At 42.3% G+C, this 20,221-nt stretch overlaps 2 protein-coding genes across 3 annotated transcripts in view; one reads left to right on the top strand and one right to left on the bottom strand.

The window, feature by feature from the left end:
- The window catches only part of TBX21 (T-box transcription factor 21), a 69,249-nt gene extending 59,111 nt beyond the window's left edge, over positions 1–10,138 (top strand). Inside the window, exons 3-6 of the mRNA XM_060780905.2 lie at positions 830–951; positions 2,331–2,489; positions 3,597–3,658; positions 5,089–10,138. Of these exons, the coding sequence (XP_060636888.2) occupies positions 830–951; positions 2,331–2,489; positions 3,597–3,658; positions 5,089–5,755 (1,010 nt within the window). The 3' untranslated portion in view covers positions 5,756–10,138. The remainder of the gene's footprint in view (positions 1–829; positions 952–2,330; positions 2,490–3,596; positions 3,659–5,088) is intronic.
- Positions 10,139–12,339: 2,201 nt separating this feature from the next.
- The window catches only part of OSBPL7 (oxysterol binding protein like 7), a 57,433-nt gene continuing 49,551 nt past the window's right edge, over positions 12,340–20,221 (bottom strand). For both annotated transcript variants that reach the window (XM_060780902.2, XM_060780903.2), the window contains exons 21-23: positions 18,554–18,680; positions 18,130–18,252; positions 12,340–16,092 (exon numbers count right to left, since the gene is read on the bottom strand). In XM_060780902.2, the coding sequence (XP_060636885.2) occupies positions 15,984–16,092; positions 18,130–18,252; positions 18,554–18,680 (359 nt within the window). In that variant the 3' untranslated portion in view covers positions 12,340–15,983. The remainder of the gene's footprint in view (positions 16,093–18,129; positions 18,253–18,553; positions 18,681–20,221) is intronic.

Raw genomic sequence — 20,221 nt, 5'->3', positions numbered from 1 at the left:
TCTTGAAGTCAGCAAGATAAAAGCATACCCTCCAACTGTCATAGTTTGGAAGGAACAGTCTGATTAATCCCCTGCTATTCCACTTTTCGGCGCTTAATGGCGCTCCATGCAGTCATGCTAGTCACATGACCTTGGAGGTGTCTATGGACAATGCTGGCTCTTTGGCTTAGAAATGGAGATGATCACCACACCCCAGAGTCGGACATGACTGGACTTAATGTCAGGGGGAAACCTTTACCTTGACCTATTCCACTTTTCAGTTACTTTTAAAAAGTTCTGATTTCTTTATTTTCTTGCCACTTTCTTCCTTTTTTCTACATCTTACTGGCAGTGCTGCAAACTGAGTTCAAAGTCTAAAAGCAGTTCATAATGAACTCCAGAAGAGGATCGGGGGGGGGGGGGGGGGGGGGAGAGATTTCTTTTCTTTTCTACTAGAGTGAGGCCAGAATAAACTCCTGCAGACTCCCTTAGCTTGTGTATTATTTATTATTAATAGCTCTTGCTATCTTGATCACATTCTGATGTTCTAGTTTTCATCAGTGAAATGTTGGAGCATATTTGAAATTTCAATGAAAACAATGAGCTACTGATGATTCCACATGCCAGTGATTGTGTGGACTCTTGATAGCAAGGAAGCTGAAGTAGTTTCAAATCAGTTGAGTCCCCTTGGGGAGATAGGGCAGAATACAAATACAGTATTTTTATTATTGTTATTGTTATCTTCATCATCATTATAAATTTTCAAAATGCAGACAGCCTCATAATTCCACACTAGACCCTCCTGTGTTTTGCTCTTCGTTGCTTACCAGAGATGCTGTCTTTCCGGCAGGGAATCGGACCTATATGCACCCGGATTCTCCCAACACAGGAGCCCATTGGATGCGGCAGGAGATCTCCTTTGGGAAACTGAAGCTCACCAATAACAAAGGAGCATCCAACAATGTCACACAGGTGATGGTGGTAAAACTAAATAATTTTGTTAAACATCCTGCTCCCTAAAAGATTGTTTTTTGTGATTCCTAATGGGGTGGTGCTCATTTTAATTTCTAAGCTGAAAAGCCGGCGTTGTCCGTAGACACCTCCTAAGTTATGTGGCCGGCATGACTGCATGGAGCACTGTTATCTTCCTGCAAAGGCGGTACTTATTGATCTAGTCACATTTGCATGTTTTCAAACTGCTAGGTTGGCAGAAACTGGGGCTAGCAATGAAAGCTCACCCTGTCCCGTGGATTCAAACTGCCGACCTTCTGGTCAGCAAGTTCTGCAGCTTAGGGATTTAACCCTCTGTGCCACTGCAGCCCATACACACACACACACACTCATACACATATTTGCATATATTAATGTATACAGTTTTATCCCCGTATCGATGTCTGACAAAATATGTACCAGTGTAATGTTAAGATATTCTTGAGACAGAAACCTTTCATTTCAACAGTTATCCATGGTTATGTGAAATCTTCGAACATATCCCCTATTTGGGGGGGGGGGGGGGTCGTACTGTATAATTCTTAAGCCATTATTATTTTTAGTGTATCTCCTCCACCCACTCTTTCATTTTTAATTATTTGTAATATAACAAATATACACAAAAACACACATACATACACACACACACACATACAGGGTAGGCCAACATTCACAAAGGGGTTTCAATATTTAATAACTCCTTTTATTTTTTTTGTTTTTAATTTACAATATCATAACATTATATGCAGTATAGATAGGACATAAAATTACATTACAAATCATGTAGTATATTTTCCATTCCCTTCCCCGCAAAAAAAGATTATAAAAATATCAGATGCCTTTGTTAATTTGGCCTACCCGGTGTGTGTGTGTACACATACACACACAGGCCATTCCCAAGTTACAAATATTTGACTTACAAACGACTCTTAGTTAAAAATGGGAGTGAGACAACAGGAAGTGAGAGAGTTATCCCAGGGAAAAGGTGTCTCCACTGAAGCTTTCTCATCAATCCTTGTATCCACAACAAGCCACATTTTTCAAAAATCCAATTATCACTGGGACAGAAAGTGAGATGAAATCTTCTGAAACAGACAGCAAAACAAACACCACAGGGGTGTTAACCCTTCCCTATGCTATCCAAAGCTAAGAAATATACATTTGGCTGGAGCTACACTTAAAAATGTATCTGTTTTGATGTACATGTACATTCAACTTAAGAATAAAACATATAGAACCTATCTTGTTCGTGACTTGGGGACTGCCTGTATATATCACACACATACACACACAGCCCTATCTTTCTCTGTCTTTCAATTGTCTTGTAAAACTAAATTAAGTTTATCCCATTGGTCTTGCAGATGGTTGTGTTGCAGTCTTTGCACAAGTATCAGCCCCGTCTACATGTTACTGAAGCTAAGCCTGGTGAGCTGGACGAGGCACACCCTTCCATCTGCACCCAGAGCTTCACCTTCCCAGAGACGCAGTTCATTGCAGTTACAGCCTACCAAAACGCTGATGTGAGTTTACTACATTTAGCATTGTTCCACAATGGAAAAGCTTGGTGAAAAGGAGATGCCGTAATACCCTTTGACAACAGAGTACCATCATTGTGTTTATTCTACATGCAGCTAGTAGGATTCGATCTAAAGCATGCAGTGTAGTTCTATCTAGGGGTGCATCTACACTGTAGAATTAATGCAGTTTGACTCCTATGGCTCAATAGTATGGAATCATGGGAGAAGTAATTTTATAATGTTTTTGGTTTTTCTGCCAAATTATAAATTCATAAATTGGTGTGGTCAGAGTCCTAAGATTTTTCCCCCTCTGTTAGGAGCAACTTGAGAAACTGCAAGTCGCTTCTAGTGTGAGAGAATTGGCTGTCTTCAAGGATGTTGCCCAGGGATGCCCAGATGTTTTACCATCCTGTGGGAGGCTTCTCTTATATCCATGCAAGAGAAGCTGGAGCTGACAGATGGGAGCTCACCCCGCTCCTGGATTCGAACTGTCAACCTTTTGGTCAGCAGTCCATCCAGCACAAGGGTTTGACCCATTGCAACACCAGGGGCTCCTATGATTATGAACTACTAAGAAGTTAAGTTGCACTACTGGTGTGAGCATATTCCTTACATTATGTAGTTATTGGCTGGCGTTCTGTACTGCAGCTAGAGATTCGTAACATAGAGTTACAGATCCGATATGCTCCAAATTCAGTAAGACTCTGTAATCTTCCTGTAAGGCTTTGTAGATGCACTCTCAATATCAGCTTAACAGCTAGCAGCTGTGTTGGGTAAAGCCAATCCATTCAGCTGCTCTCTCCCATCAGAGAGCAAGACTGTGATAATTAGAAGCAGTGCTCCTATTGCAATGTATTATCGCACCTGTTAGGAGGAACCTGGGAATGTCATCCTCCTTGTACCTGGCAGTTAAGGTGAGATCCTGCCCGGGGGGGGGGGGGTGTTGTGTTAGGGCTAGGAAAGATTTCTTAATTAAATATATATGAAATACTTTGTTTTTGTAACTTCGACATTTGTGGTAAGGAATATTTTGGCACATATGGTGTGTCTGAGCTTTTGTTGCTGAACTTCATGAGAAGTGTTTTGCCACTTTCTCCTTTGTATCTCCAGATCACCCAGCTGAAGATAGACCACAATCCTTTTGCTAAAGGGTTCCGGGACAACTATGACTCGTAAGTCTTCCACTTGTCGTCTATAGTTAAATTAGATTAGATTAGTTGCTCTTTATGTGGGGTCATTTTGGGTTAATATACTTGTATTTACTGTTATTGAGGCATTGGAGTCCTCGTGGACAACAAGTTAAACAGGAGCCAACAATGTGATGCGGCGGCAAAAACAGCCAATGGGATTTTGGCCTGCATTAATAGTATAGTATCTAGATCCAGGGAAGTCATGCCACCCATCTCTTCTGCCTTGGTTAGACCTCACCTGGAATATTGTGTGCAATTCTGGGCACCACAATTGAAGGGAGATGTTGACAAGCTGGAATGTGTCCAGAGGAGGGTGACTAAAATGATCTGGAGAACAAGCCCTATGAGGAGCAGCTTAAAGAGCTGGATATGTTTAGCCTGAAGAATAGAAGGTTGAGAGGAGACGTGATAGCCATGTATAAATATGTGAGAGGAAGTTATAGGGAGGGGGGGAGCAAGCTTGTTTTCTGCTTCACTGGAGACTAGGACGCGGAACAATGGCTTCCAACTACAAGAGAGGAGATTCCATCTGAACATTAGGAAGAACTTCCTGACTGTGAGAGCTGTTCAGCAGTAGAACTCTCTGCCCCGGCATGTGGTGGAGGCTCCTTCTTTGGAGGCTTTCAAATGGACGCTGGGTTGCCATCTATCAGGAATGCCTTGAATGTGATTTTTCTGCTTCTTGGTAGGAGGTTGGACTGGATGGCCCATGAGGTCTCTTCCAACTCTATGGTTCTATGAATGTTTGCCTTTTTGTTTGTTGGAATCTGCCCTGAAACTCTCAAGGGAGATAGGCCAGAATATAAATAAAGATGATGATGATTACTATTTGAATAGATGTAGGCTGCAAGGTAGGGTGACTGGCAGTTTCCAGATTTTATACTCAAATCTTCATTACTACTGTGCAATCCTGGAAAAAGTGCAGGAGAGCATCATCAGGATTCTCTAGTTCATTTCAAAACCTTGTAGAGAATTCTTTGCAATCATTCAGTTTAAAGATTATACCAAATCATGGTGTTTAAGGCAGTAATTATGGTTAGCTATGATTTAGCATGTTTTCTTAATCCCAGAACAAGACTTTGTAATGGACAGAAAACAAGATAAATATTGTTTGTTGTCTACAATAGTCATATATTGCTTCCCAGATTGCAAGGCTACAAGGTTCCAGCGAATGTTGGTGCACAAACCAATGGCTTTCCAAACTATGGTTTATGTTAATGGCGGTTTGTCCTGATTCCCTAATTTCAAACATGGTTTGAACTATCATTCAACAGCAAACCATAGATAGGGAAGCTGCAATTTGTGATGGACATGCCATCCTTGATTTTGTGCATAGTGTCCTATCTCGCCATTTGCTCAAGTCTTCCTGATTCACACTCCACTCTCTTTTTACTTCTTATTTTCCCTCCAAGGATGTACACCACCACAGATGGAGACCGCACGACGCCATCTCCACCCAGTGTTGCCAATTGCCAGCAGCTCCTCAGTGGAGGCCGTTTCCAGCCCTTTTTGCATGATCAGTACATGCTCCCCCAGAGTCGTTTCTACAACAGGGAGCGTGCCCCACTCCCACTGCCACCCAAGGATACCCACCACTGGTATTTTACTTCGCAACAGCCCACAGCTTCTCCTCTGGAATACGGCACATATGAGGGTGACTTCAGAGGGAACAAATTCATGCCCTATGGGGTGAAGCCCTTTGCTCTGCAGGCCTCTCCACACCCATCGTTGCCCTACTACCAGGAGCACCCCTTTGGTCCCTCTGCTACCTGGAGTTCCCCACCGCAGTATCACCATCCCAAGCCCACTCCAGGCACCTTGAGCTGGTTCCGGCCCATGAGGGACTTGCAAGTGGTGGCCCCTAGTGATGAGAAGGGGAAGGACAACGAAGTCTGGGCTGAGCTGGGCTCAGTAAAGTCAGCAGATTCCTCAGACTCTGGGTTGTATGAAGCAGAGTGTAAGCGTCGCCGGGTGTCTCCTTACGTCTCCAGCGCCGAGAGCTCTCCGCCTATTCGCAACGGAGAGCTCTATGACAAAGAAGGTGGTGACGGTGGTTACTATGGCTTTTATGGCAACTGAAGAGGAATAATAACTTTCACAAGAAATGCTGGTGCTTGGAAGTATTACCTTTTCAGACTTGAACTCCCCAAATCCTTCAGGCCACAACGGCTTGGGGATTATGGGAGGTATAGTCCAAAAAGTAACTGTCATGTTCTAGGAAAGGAGAGGAGTCCTTCGGAACACTCAGCTCTCCTGCACTCATATCAGGGGTACCCCACATGATGGGAACTCCTTCTTGTTTGAGGGAAAGGTATGCACCTTTGTGAGCATAGCTGAGAGTATTGCTAGGGCATAGAATAAAGTTCTTTCTAGTCAAGTGTCCCCTTTATTCCGCAACTTCTAGTGTTAAGCACCGATTCACATGGACCTTTGTGAACAGAGGATATGCAAGGCCACATGACTTGTGTGCCCAGTTACAGACTCTTGAAGGGCTCCTTTTGCTCTTTTATGTGACAAATGAGAAGCACAGACATGCACATTTAATAGTAGGATACAGTCAGAACCGACCTGCAGGGTTATCTTCACACTTCTGTCCCTGTCCTTGTTTAATTTGGGGGCTGTGCTATTTTCACATACCTAAGGGTAGAGTTGAAAATAAATTCCTGATAGATTTATAATTTGGCCAAAGCCGTGATATGAAATTCAGCCTGAGGGCATCCCTTAAACACAAACCCCTAATCAAATTGTAATACCATATTTGCTAAGTGTCACCTTGTTGGCCTTAGCCTTCTGAATTTATTTAAGGCCATCTATTCCTAGAAATAGACTTGTATGTATTGCAACCTGCATTAGGAACATCAAGCCAGAGCTTGGAGAAATTTCTTTAGGGATTACAGCTACCAGAATCTTTCAACTACCATGGCCAATTGTGATACAAAAAAGTAACTTTCCAACTTCTGGCAGGCATAAGCTCTGGTCTCTCTCCCTCCCTCCCTCTCTCTCTCCAATGTATCACTTTGACTGGAAAGTTTGTTCTGGTGTACATTTAATTATATGTTCCTCCCAGTTGTTTTTTTGCACACCTAGGCACACATGAATGCTTCCTTTATACTCAACAATGCAGATCAGAACAATTACTTTTAATCTCTGATCCCCACCTCTGACTTTCAAACAAAGCATATATTCAGTATTACGGTGCAGTTGGGTGGTAACACTTCAGAATTATTGCTTGAGAAGAATCAAGAGGAGATTATTATTATTCAGGACAGGCTGAAATAAGGAATCTCAGGTGTAAATATGATGTATTTTGAGTTAAGTTCGGAATGCACGTGAGGGATACACAGATGGTCTCTCCATGCTGCATTGATTTCAATTTGACAGCTGGTTAAGCTGAGATGAACATCTATGCACTGCCATGAAAGAGAATATGCAGGACCAAAAATAAAAAAGGACAAAAGCATGGGTCGGATTTGCCTTAAAATTGGCCACCATCATTTTGGTTTGTCCCAAGTAGGCAAACCCATTTGTCCATTGGCTCTTCCAGTCAATACTAACGTCAGGCTTGTCAAAATCGATATGCAAGTGTGCTCTCCATGTACCTTGTTTACAAGAGGAACCATATTCATGGAAACCTCTTGCTTGTAAACAAGGCATGTAATGAATTTACAACTTGTTTCAGTGGATAAAGTCCTTACAGTAATGGAATTCAGCCTCTATAGGTTTCAGGATTGGTGTGATCCCTTTCATTAGCACAGAATTGTCCTCATATGAGTTAAATAGAGCAAAATTTAAACTTACCATAGTGAGGAGGAAGGATTGATCTCAGTCTGTTATGCACATGCCACTTAGCGATGGGAAGCTTCAAGCCTGCTTGTTCTGATGGGTTGATTGATCAGAATCCTGTATGGAAGTTGCATGTTCAGAAGAATAGACTTACTGGGAAGTTCCATAACATCTGTATCTAGTGTTATGTTACTCTGTAGTAGAGCTAGCAAATTGACCAATGTGCAGTGGGATCAATTCTCATTGGATGCCAATGCACCTCTGTTTTGATATGCATTGAGCACCCATTCAAATGGACATTTTTGTTGTCCCGATGTGCATCTTCACACTTCACCACCAGGGTTTCTTAGCACCTCTGTAAAGTTACATTAATGATATAGGATCTGGTGCTTATCTTCAACTTGGAGTAGGCAGCCCTTCAGATAGAGGACTCCTCTCTGTAAAGTGGGATGTAGTCCTTCCTTGGCTTTAACATACAGTACATACATCCTTCTTGTGGAGTCATGCAATCATCATTTTGGATGGATGCAATTTTGGAGAAGTGGCAAATGGAGTGATACACTAAGAAAACAGCTTCTTGTCAGGAATTAAAAAATATAATAATTGCTCTAAGTCAGAGATATGCGGCTCTCTAAATGTTGCTGGAATGCATCTTTCATCAGTACCAGCTAGAAGTGATGAGGAATGCTAGGAGCTGGAGTTCAACAGCACCGGAGTTTATCATACACACAAAATGCTTTGAGGATTATTATCAAAGTCTAACAAAGTGTCAACCTGAGATGGGCAAAGTATCACTTTCCTAATCTTGCTGGACTTGCAACTGAAATAATACCTAACTGTTATGTGCTGGTTGTGACCAATGAGTGCTGTAACCCCAGTAACATCAGGAGAATGTCACATCTCCCAGCAAACTGAACTGCTGATTTAATATACAACCTATTATTTCTGCTAGTTGCTTTTCTCACAGGACACTTTGACAATGTGGGGCTTCTTTTGCTAAAAGTTCCAAGACATGGTCAGAGACATGGTTCTGTATTGTGGCTCCCCTTCTACACTGCCATATAATCCAGATTATCAAATCAAATAATCCAGTTTATCTGCTTTGAACTGGATTATATGTGTCTACACTGCCATATACTCCAGTTTGAAGCAGATAATATGGCAATGGAGAAGGGGCCTAAGTGATACAAAAAGACTCACATGGCAAGCTGCCCTTGAAAAGTAGCAACAGAACAGATCCTGACTGTTAACTTGTATGCTGCAAACACCTACCTACATTCTTTTTCTTTTTGCTCCCAAAATATTAGGGAATAGTTCTTAATTTTAGTCAAAAATAACCCAAGCTATTACATTAATTTGATACACAGGGAAAGGTTTCTCAGGAATCCATCCTGTGCCAATCTCCAAAAAACCCACTTTGAGAGGCACTGTAAGGGGAAACAGAGTACTAGTAACCTTTTAATAGAACTATAAGGATTATCCCTCAAGACTTGTGGTCAGGCACTTTAACCTTCCAGAAGTAGTTTGACTTTGAACAAGTCCCACAGTCCCTTAACATTGGCTATAACTGTTAAGGTCAAACCATCTGGCGTGTCAAAGGTTGGGCTAGTTGTACAGCATTCACCTTGATGTTCAAGCCATATTCACACCTGAGAACATGCACTCTAGCTTTGGAGAGATCTCCAAAGTGCAACAGCAAAGGGAAATGTGATGTATCAAGCTGTTCTTTTCTGCATGCCCAGTTGAAACCAATCCATCACAGATTTTGCCCAATTCTGGTCAATGTTTATAAAATCATAACCCAGCGTTATGATCTAAGAACTCTGGAGAGTCATGTTTATCATTATTTGTGACCAAACATGACCCACAAATTCTATCTCTTTAAGTTAGGCAAGATGCTGGCAAATGAAACCAGTTCTCTCCTGGTTTCAGCGCATGTTGAGATAAGCAAGTACAGCAGGACACCAGGGAATCTCTATGCACACCATATTTGGGAGCATGCTGTATTCATCATTGATGAGCACCCTAAACTACAGCACCTTCGAAACTCTTCACTTGGGGCTCTGCCAAGCATAAGTGGTTAGTTTTTGAGCAAAGGCAGAAATTGCTGGGACTGAGCTCTATCCTTGCTATGTCTGATTATGCAGGACCTTATCCATTACTCCTAAAGCCCTACCTATTGGTTTAGTGGATCTTCTCTAGTTAGTAATAATGACTGGATTTTGGCTATGATGTATATTTTTATATTTCAGACTCTTTGCACAGGCGCCCAGCCTCTTCTCTTACAACACATTCACCCAGAAAGGTTTTGACAATGTATATAAACCCACATCCTGGAAAGACTTGATGGTCATTTGGTGAAGCAAATTTAATAATGCTAGACAATCAAAAGGGTTTTTATCTTCCCTCTTAAGCACTCTGCAGGTCAGCCTCTTTGGGGGGTGGCGGGAGGGAGAATCAGGTTCAACTCTCTGTTTACACTTGTAAAACAAAAAAAAATGTAGATGTAAAAGACTGAATGATTTTGTGGTGTTTTGAGGTTCTCTTTTTTAATTTTATTTTTCCAAGGCCAAAAAAAAAAAATCTTCATTGCAAATATTTATTGAAAGTTGTGTACAGATACCCTGTTTTTGTTTTGGCTGAAGAATTTCTTTAAATAAACTGTAAAGCCATGAAGTATTTGAGTGTGTCACCAGATGAACTTTTGTGTATAGGAATCGTCCATATTTGTGCCAGAGATAGGGAATCTTTGTCCTTCTGGATGTTTCAGATTTCAGTTCCCAATACAGTAGAGTCTCGCTTTTCCAACATAAACAGGCTGGCAGAACGTTGGATAAGCGAAAATGTTGGCTAATAAGGAGGGATTAAGGAAAAGCCTATTAAACGTCAAATTACATTATGACTTTACATCATGTTTTACAACAAATAAAGCAGTTCAATACATGGCAACATTATGTAGTAATTACTCTATTTACAAATTTAGCGCCGAAACATTGCAATGTATTGAAACAGCTGTGGATCTGGGTGGGAGGTAAACTGCGCTGGATAATACAGAACGTTGGATGCGCGAAGATTGGATAAGTGAGATTCTACTGTAGCTCCAAGCACCATGACCTATGACAAGGAGTTGTCACAGTTGTAGACCATAAAATATGGAGGGTGGAATTTTTCTTACCCCCGATATGTGCAGATTCCACCTAGGTTTGCTTCAGGGTGTAGATGCTGGAAGGTTGTGTGAACAGCAGATACATTTTTGAGATATTTATGCTTCAACATCCCTTAAGAAACAAGATGCCACTGCTCAATGTGGCATCTTGTGTCTTTAGAGTTGGAAGGTGGAAGGCGTCTTGTTCATCAGAAAATAAAATGTTTTGGATCTGCCTCACCCTACATGGGTACCTTCTGAAAATTGTGCTGCCACAACATATAGGTAGCACCAGCTGGTGTATGTTTCCATCATTGCTGGTACTTGAAACTATTGTTTTTGGCAGAGAGAACATTTGTCCTTCTAAAGGTAAGGTACAGCGGCTCTCAACAACCAAGGCTGGCAACGATGGGAGATGAAGGTCAACAACATTTAAAGGGTCATTAAAAACCACCATCTCCTGGTGTACACACACAGTTACTCTCCATTATTTTTAAAAGGAAATAGAAGTGTTTCTCAGACTCTGCTCCTCCAGGTGTTTTGGATTTCAGCTCTCAGAAATCCCAGCCAGCTTACCAGCTGAAGTCCCAAAATATCTGGGGTAGCAGAGTTTGAGAAACACTGCAATAGACCATCTCGCAGACCGAGGCTTCCTTAACAATGGAGAGTTCTTCTAAATTGCTGTGAGATTTCCAGGCTGTATGGCCATGTTCCAGAAGCATTCTCTACTGATGTTTCACCCACATATATGGCAGGCATCCTCAGAAGTTGTGAGGTTTTTGTGAGTTCTTCTAAGGCTCCAGGTAGCATGCAGATGCTGGCTTTGGTCTCTCGTTCTTTTGGGTGAATGCCAATAAATTGAAAGAGAACTTGGGTAGTGACCACTTGTGCTACACAATTATAGTGCTATAACTCTACTTTCACTGCCATGGCAACAACCCATGAAACTCTGGGATTTGAAGTCTAATTAAGGCACTTGAGCTCTTTGGTTGAGAATTCCAAATATCCTCTCTACGCTGCCAGTCCCAGGATACATAGGATATTGCCATGATAGTTGAAATAGAATCATAATGCCATAATTGTGAATTGTGACAGGGCCACGAGTCTCTGCTTTTTCTAACCCTCCTCTCACTCAACTGAGCTGCAGCTTTGGCAGACTCTGAGTTAGATTCAAGTATGGCTGTCTCAGTAACAGCCTCCCCCTCCATCTCTTCTACTGGATTAGCTAGAAAGGTCCATTCAGAACCCATTTGATTTCACTACTAATTAATTAGAGAATTCTCTATAGCTGTTGGAGTACACCTCCAACGAACCTTAGCCAGCATAGGTCATGGTAAAGTGTGGCAATTAAAACACAACATTCCTGCTTCAAGGCAATAGGGTTTCCAGTGGTATCTTCACAAAGGATAAGCCAGCAAGTTGCTTTTGGCTTTGAACTAATCCAGATTTCAAATTGTATCATGATGAGTTACAGTAGTTACATCTGTCCAAAAAACAAACAAAAACAAAAAACAAAAACAAAAAAGGAGTTGGTGTGCTTTAATAGAGAGCAAAGATAGACTCTGTTGTGATTGTATGAGTAACGGATTCCTGAAATAATGCACTTTTAGCATTCTGGATCTTCCCAAATCTACTTTGGACCTGAATACTTCATGTTGTCATTAAATTACTATAGGAAAGGAAAGCACACATGAGAATATACATTAGTTGAAAGTATGGCTGCCAGAAACGTGAATTTTCTGAAACCTTAATTTCTGTTTTATTGGACACGCCGTGGATTGTTCAAGCCACAACACAAGACAGAACAGAGGCCAGTCAACACAGACACAATAGATGATAGAGCAGCGACTCAAGACCGGACCAGCCGGGTGAGGCAAATGAGAACAGGCCAACCTGCGTTGCAGGGCAGACAAAACACCAAAGATGCCCAGCACACAGAGGGATGGACAGAATGACAGGGAGATTTTTGGGGTGTGTTAGGTAGGATATTTAGGAGGGAGCAGGACTGGGGGGGGAGGGCACAGATGATGAGAAAATAATTACAAGTACTTGTACTTCCTTCCATGCATGTGTTTTTGCAACTTTGAGCAGATGGCTTGTAAAAAGGAATCAGAACTTAACCCCACAAACCAAAAATGAGTATCTTGATCCCTAATGCAATCTAGGAATCTTGACAGAAAGAAAATCTTCCCGATCTCCTCTTCTGCTGCTTAGTATCAGACTTGGAGTCTTATAAACAACTGGCAGAATCTTAAGAAGTGCAGCAGTTTAACACAATCCTCAGTGAGGAAGGAAGCCACAATGCTTTGCATGCATTCAGTCAATGGTGTCACATCCCTTCTGATCCACATTAAGTATCAGGGTCTGTCAATACACATAAAAGTTAAACAAAACATTTATCCACCCAAGGGCAGAGTGGTGAGGTGGATTGTAATATGTTTTTATATTTTATATTCGTTGCATGGAACCAACTTTGTCTTTAAAGAACTTTGGTAAAAGGATCAAGAAAACAAGAAGGAAAGTTGTATGACCAACAAGTTGTATCCCCAGACAAGGAACCTATAAGGCAGTGGTTCTCAACCTGTGGGTCCCCAGATGCTTTCGCCTTCAGAAATCCTAACAGTTGGTAAACTGGCTGGGGTTTCTGGGAGTTGTAGGCCAAAACACTTGGGAACTCACAGGTTGAGAACCACTGCTATAAGGACTGTGTTTACATTGAACTGTCCCAGTGCTGTTACAAAAAAGTGTAGGGCAGCAAATTGTGGCAATTTTTTTTTTTGAAGTAATGCCACATATCTCTTTGCTAGTATGGCCATTGACACACTTGCTGTGGGATCTGGAGTTTTATATTCAAAGTAGGGAATGTTTCAACAAAGGATACACATTTTCTTAACACCAAGAGAGCTTAGGACAGATGTACCACATGGAAGAACACGGACAGTGGTCTTGGCGCTCTAAATGATGCATGCTATACATCTGTGCCTGGATGTTGTAGAATTATATAAAATATTTCGACAGCACTTTCTGGTCACTTTCCTAACTGTAGCTTGGGCACATAAAATTATGGGTGAAAGAACAGAATAAACACACACAAATTGAAAACATAAGTGTAAACATAGCTTTGCATTCAGGGGTGGGGAAGGGCCCTCCTGAAGTTTTGGACAACTCCCCAAATCCCTTACCATTGGCCATGCTGGCTGGGATTTGTAGTCCAAGACATCTGGAAGGCAAGGTACCTCCTACCCCACCCTAGATGTATACCCTGGCATGCTCTGCAGTCCTCCCAAACTAAACAATGTCCATTGATACACTAAGATTCAACACACCAGTGATTGTCAAGCTTCTTGCAGCCTAGAGATGATTGCTGGTGAGCTGTCTGTCATGAGTCACAAGATGGGAGGGCCTGTTCTAGATACAACCAGAGATTACTTTTGCTATTCTTCTTCTTCTGAAACAGGACTCAGGTGTTTGGGTGTCTCAGAATTATATTCTCCTTTTGGCATAGCTGAGAAATAAACCAAAAAATTTCCCACTGATTTTCCTGACCCGAGGCAGATACACCCAGGGCCCTTCCACACAGCCCTATATCCCAGATTATCAAGGCAGAAAATCTCAAATTATCTTCGCAATCACATCTTGCTCTATGAACCAGCACGAACTTTAAGATCTTCCAAGGAGGCCCTCATTTTGCTCCCACCACCGTCACAAGCCATAGACTCGACCTAATTTCCCAGGCCCTCTACAAATTGCACTAGCCTCGGCCCAGCCTTTTAAATTGCCTTGAACAGGCAGGATTATTTTAAATATATATGTGCTATTGTGATTTTTATGCTTATATTGTCTGGTTAATTTTATGTTTATGCTGGGTTTTTTTGTATGTATTGATGATGTTACTTGAAACCACTCTGAGTCCCATTGGGGAGATAGCATGGTATATAAATAAAGTTTTGTTGTTGTTGTTTTCTGAGTGTGGACTCAGATAACCCAGTTTAAAGCAGATATTGTGGGATTTTCTGCCTTGATATTCTGGGATACAGGGCTGTGTGGAAGGGCTCCCAGAGAGAAATTCTTTCTCCTAACTCATGCTTATATATTTTGTTCATCTGGCCACTAACTCCACTCCTTTCCCTTTTCTCTCTCTCCCCCATTTACTTTTAAGCTCAATCACAATCAAGACATGTCTATCTTTGATAGACTCTGACTGATGCTACGAATAACCAGAGTGAATTCCACTTTCCTATACACTACTGTTGGAAATACCAGGGGTTCTTCCCCCATTCCTCAACTATAATTATTGCTTCAAATTCTGAAGGAAAAGTGGTGAGACGGGGAGGCATATATCCTTGTCAAAAGGGGGAAAAGGACCAGAGACAAGACCAAATAAAATAAAATAAAAACACACACAGTGCTGGTTCAGTGTTACTTGCCCTCATGGTGTATGAGCCTTAATATGCTCTAGTTGAAGAAAGTCCTAGCTTTGCCAAAAATGGAAGTATCATGCAGGCACCAATTAACAGCCATCCCTGGAATGTACCGAATTTCACCCCAAACTGTTGTCAAAGTGCGAACAACTCCCTCAAGAGGAGATCAACGTCTCCTCGGAGTGCTACCAAAGTTCACCATATGATCGGCTCCCACAGAGAGGATTTCTAACCACGGTCAGGCCTTACCTCATACCAACAACCAGAAGGAGACCTGAAGAAGAGTTCAACTCCTTTGAAAAGGAAAGTGGTACAAAAATAACCCCCAAAAAGGGTGCAGGGGAAGGGAACGGACCAACAGCTACCCTAGAAGGCAACTGCTAAGTAGTTAAAAAGAGCCCAAATGCCCACGTTCCAGACAGCTCTGCAGAAACAGTCACCCCTATGCCCCATAGTTGTTCAAATGTGTGGTTCTTGCTGTCATATGAGCAAAAAAGAGCAAAGTTTGAAAGTCAGTAGAGTTTTTCGCCCTCATTTGCAAGTTACTTCAGGTCCTTCAGTCTCATTTGCTTCATCATGTCTGTCTTGGCCTCTTCTGATCCAGGTGGTGCTAAAGTGCTTCCTGAAAGCGACTGTGGGACAATCCAAGGTACCACCAGTAATCTGCCTGGCCAGCAGGCAGCAGTGCGAGAATGAGACATGGATGGTGGCCACTTTTCTCAAGTGTGCGGGCATGTGAGAGGGTTGCTTTGGAAGTGCATGGCGTAAACACCTAAGAGAGAGTCTCCCCTCCCCACCCCATCCCACCCCCCTGCAACTTTATGAGGTGCTGGTATTCCAGGATGGCATGCCTCAGTCCTCTTGTGCTTAATTGTCAGGGAGGGGGCCTCTATGGCCCACTCCCCCCACGCTTTGGGAGATGGCAGAAAGGCACGGCTGCTCCTACAGATGTAAGCGGCTACCACAAGACAGCGCTGTCCATGTTGCCAAAGCCAGGTTCGACCCTCAGTTTCCAGTAACTGCTGTTGCTCACCCAGGATTCCTTGCCATTGGCATCCACTTGCCGCCTGCCAGGAAGAAAAGGAGAAATCTTTAACAACCCAGGTAATCACAGGGCGAGTGGAGCTTCTGGACCTATTACAGCATGTGATAGCATTCCACTGTGATCTATGTCCTATGCCTGCTCTTCTTTGGCAGCCATTTGTCCTTTGTTGGTGTTCTCCGCATGCTCCACATCAGGCAAAGAGAAGAGCGCACCATAATAATAATAATAATAATAATAATAATAATAACAACAACAACAACAACAACAACAATACTTTATTTATACCCCGCCACCATCTCCCCAAGGGGACTCAGGGTGGCTTACATGAGGCCAAGCCCAACAACACATCAATAAAAACAAAACAGCAAGCAAATAAAACAGTACAATTAATATAACTTACATATAAACAATAACACACAAAATTTAAAACCTTATGGCTGGGTCAGATGTAATAAATTATTTTTTTTTAAAATAAACACTGGGCGTGAGCAGAGCTAGGATGTATCTAAGCAGGAGGGTTTTAAAGGATAATGTAGGGAGACCAACCCAATGTGTAGTTAAAGTGCTTCTGAGGACAATTGCAGGGAATTAATCAGAGCAGGGCATTGTTTCCTTCATTCAGGGAAGGCACACTGGAACAGCCATGTTTTCAGGCTCCTCCTAAAGACTGCCAATGTGAGGGCTTCTCTGATATCCTTGGGGAGTGAGTTCCAGAGTTGGGGGGCCACCATAGAGAAGGTTCTCTGCCTCGTCCCCAACAATCATGCCTATGAAGGGGGCGGGAGCAAGAGCAGGGCCTCTCCAGATGAGTGAAGAGATCGCGTGGGTTCGTACACAGAAATGCGGTCACGCAGGTAAGTGGGTCCCAAACCGTTCAGGGCTTTGTAGGTAAGAACCTGCACCTTGAATTGAGACCGGAAAATGAAAGGCAGCCAATGGAGCTCCTTAAACAGGGGGGTAGACCGCTCCCTGTAAGTCACTCCACCACACGTCATTGTCATGTTTGATGGTGCTACACTTTTGCATTTTATGATAAAGATAGTGAAATGCTTGACAAAAATCCTAGATACCCTAGAAAGTTTATTCAAAAAATAAACTGAAAAAACTGAGTCAACCTATCCACAGGTCAGTGTGAGTACTGTATCTTAACTCTTATCAAGGACTACTCCCTTATCTGAGTGGGGATGAGAGACAGGGCCTTCTCAGCGGTGGCCCCCTGCCTGTGGAACGCACTTCCAAACGAGATACAATCAACTCCATCCCTCCTGGCTTTCAGGAAGCAAGTGAAATCGTGGTTGTGGGACCAGGCTTTCGGTCAACAGACATAAATCAGCACTTTAGTGGGAATTGACTGGAAAGGCAATTTACATGAGGATACGACTTTATTGGTAATTAAGGCTTTTACACTGTTTATTTAATGACTCATGTATTGTATGTGTTTTAATGGTTTAATGGTTTTGTTTTAATGCTGCATTTGCGATGTTGGTGGAAGCGAGAGCAGAGCCTCCCTGGATGATCTCAGGTTATGAGGTGGGACGTAGAGGCAAATGTGTTCAGACAAGTAAGCTGGGCCAGAACAATATGTCTATATAACTGTATTTTTTTTTCTCAAATAAAAGTTTCTTAAGTTCAAAAAAGAAGGAAGAACTTCTTGACTGTGAGAGCTGTTCAGCAGTAGAACTGAAGGGAACTATTTCAATAGGCAAATGTGGTGAATCTAAAAAAAGAATCTAAAAATAGTTCCCTTCAGAACTCTCTGCCCCAGAGTGTAGTGGAGGCTCCTTCTTTAGAAACTTTGAACGGCCATCTGTCAGGGCTGCTTTGAATGCAATTTTCCTGCTTCTTGGTAGGGGGATGGACTGCATGGCCCATGAGGTCTCTTCCAACTCTATGATTCTATGATTCTATGACTGAAAGTGGATCTGAACTCAGCTCTCCTAAGTCCTAGTCCAACACTACAAGGCAGATTACATCTTGGAGAAATGCTAATATAAAAATGAAAAGGATAGTATGACTGAGCCATGTGTGTGGCAAGCAAAGAAAAAGACATAGAATATACCTGAAGAATCGTGCCTGATGAAGAATGTTATTATCCTCCATCACCCGCCGCCGGTCTCTCTGTAACTGTTCAATCCGTCGCTTCTGGGACTCTGCGGCCTGCGCATTTCCCTCTTCTAAGTACCTGGAGAAAGTGGAGGTGAAATATGGAAGCTGGAGACCTTTCAGTTTATACAAAATACATATTTATTGGACTTTGCAGACAATAAATATGATATGAATGGGAAAAGTGTCATTTGCCTTGGCTGTGTCTTTCCTGATTCTTTTTTTTTGTGTGTGTGTGCATCTTTCCTGATTCCACGCTTGTATTTTCCTCATTTTTCTAGTTTATGACTGAAATTGTGGACACTGTAATATGCTCTGAACACTTTAGCAATACAAAAGTAGGATTTTTCAAAATGCTTTGATACTTTCTCTGCTTTTACCTTTGGTCAGGCCTCAGCCGTGTGTCTGTGGAAGGCAGGAGGCGCTTAAGCTCTGGTGTTAACTCATTGAGTTCCAAGGCAAACTGAGTGAAGCCATAGTTCTTCTCATAATCCCGAGGCATGGGATCTGGAAAAAGGAGATGCAAGCAGAGAAACACATGAGAACAACGTAAACCATTTCCTTTGACAATCCAACACTGAACGAGAAAAGATAGCAGGCCTGTAGCTGGGGGGGGGGGGGGGGGTGTTAGGGGTTCAACCTCCCCCCCCCCCAAATTTTCAGGTTAAAAAGAAAACTGGTTTACTCATGAATTTTAACTAGTTAACCAAATCCCCATGCTAAGTCTATGAGACGCAAAAAAGTAAGAGTCCCTCCAGAACTGCAAGCACTATCTCAAGCAAATATTGACAATTTATCCATTACTTGCAGCAATAGCCGATGTAGTGAAGCAACCAAGTTGGGGGGGGGGGGAGTGTTGAATGCTCTCATTAAGGAGGCCAGACTTGGTGGAGGTGGTTGACAGGGGCGGAGCTGCAGGTTATTGAAGGCTGCTCTGCCCCCTGCTGTGCTCTTTGCTTCAGCGTGAGCTAGGAGGCAGGTTTCAACCCCCCCCCCCCGAAATTTTCAATCCTCCCCGAATTTTTTTTCTGGCTACGGCCCTGAAAGATAGGGTCATTTTTACTCAAGTCCCTCAAAGCCATCCCAAAGCAAGTGGGTTTGGTTTTTCATCATGCAAAAAGGATTCAGACAAAGATTAAAACAATATCTTCATCCTTAAATCAGAGAAACTATCATTCAGTCTTGACCAAATTTTAAGTTGCCTGTCGATTTATGGCAACCTCAAGAATTTCATTGGGTTTTCTTGGGCAAGGGATACTCAGAGTTGGCTTTACCAGTTCCTTCTTTTGAAATATAGCCTACAGCACCTAACATTTATTGTTGCTCTCCCATAGAAGTACTAATTAGGGCATAGACTAAAGACACCAGAAGAAATCTGGTGCCTTTAAGATGGTGGTTCACAGTCTTTTTTTTTTAACCAGGGACCACTTGACTAAGGACTACTTTAATCAGGGACCAGTCTCCAACATTAGTATCAAAAGCGTTATGAATTAGTTTGTGGTTAACTTTAGATTCAGTTTGGTTATTTGGGATGCTGATTCAGAAAACTGCACTGGGTAGACCACATCAGCTCTAGTTTCTGATACAGAACATATGCCATCCAGTGGTCGTCATCTGTTCACCCACAGAAAACCAAATTTAATCAGCACTATAAGAGGGTTTCGCGAGACCAGTCGCTCTCATTACAACAGTGTGGTAATGGTGAGGGTGAAAACCATATTTTAGTTCTTGCAGACCACTGGTGGTCCATGGACCACAGGTTGGGAACCACTGCTTTAAGATATGGACATCAATAAGCTTGCTAGTTTCCACCTTTTTAGGGGGGGGGGGGAGAAACATGTGCTTTCAGGATTAATAATGAAAGCTAGGAATATGGTCTTTTTTTAAAAAAATTGCACAATGTAACAAAATTCAGATTTTTTTTCTGTTCCTGGTTCGAAAGTGTTATTTCCTGTTTAATTGTGCAGTACATACTTTGAAAGTAGTTTTTACACTCCAGAGACTTTGTTTTTGTGGCTGCCACGAAGTATGTTGCATTGGTTGAGACT

Source organism: Anolis sagrei, chromosome 6 (assembly GCF_037176765.1).
Source record: "Anolis sagrei isolate rAnoSag1 chromosome 6, rAnoSag1.mat, whole genome shotgun sequence".
Lineage (NCBI taxonomy): Eukaryota > Metazoa > Chordata > Lepidosauria > Squamata > Dactyloidae > Anolis > Anolis sagrei.
Note: the sequence above shows the minus strand (reverse complement) of the source record. Positions and strands in the feature narration are given on the sequence as shown.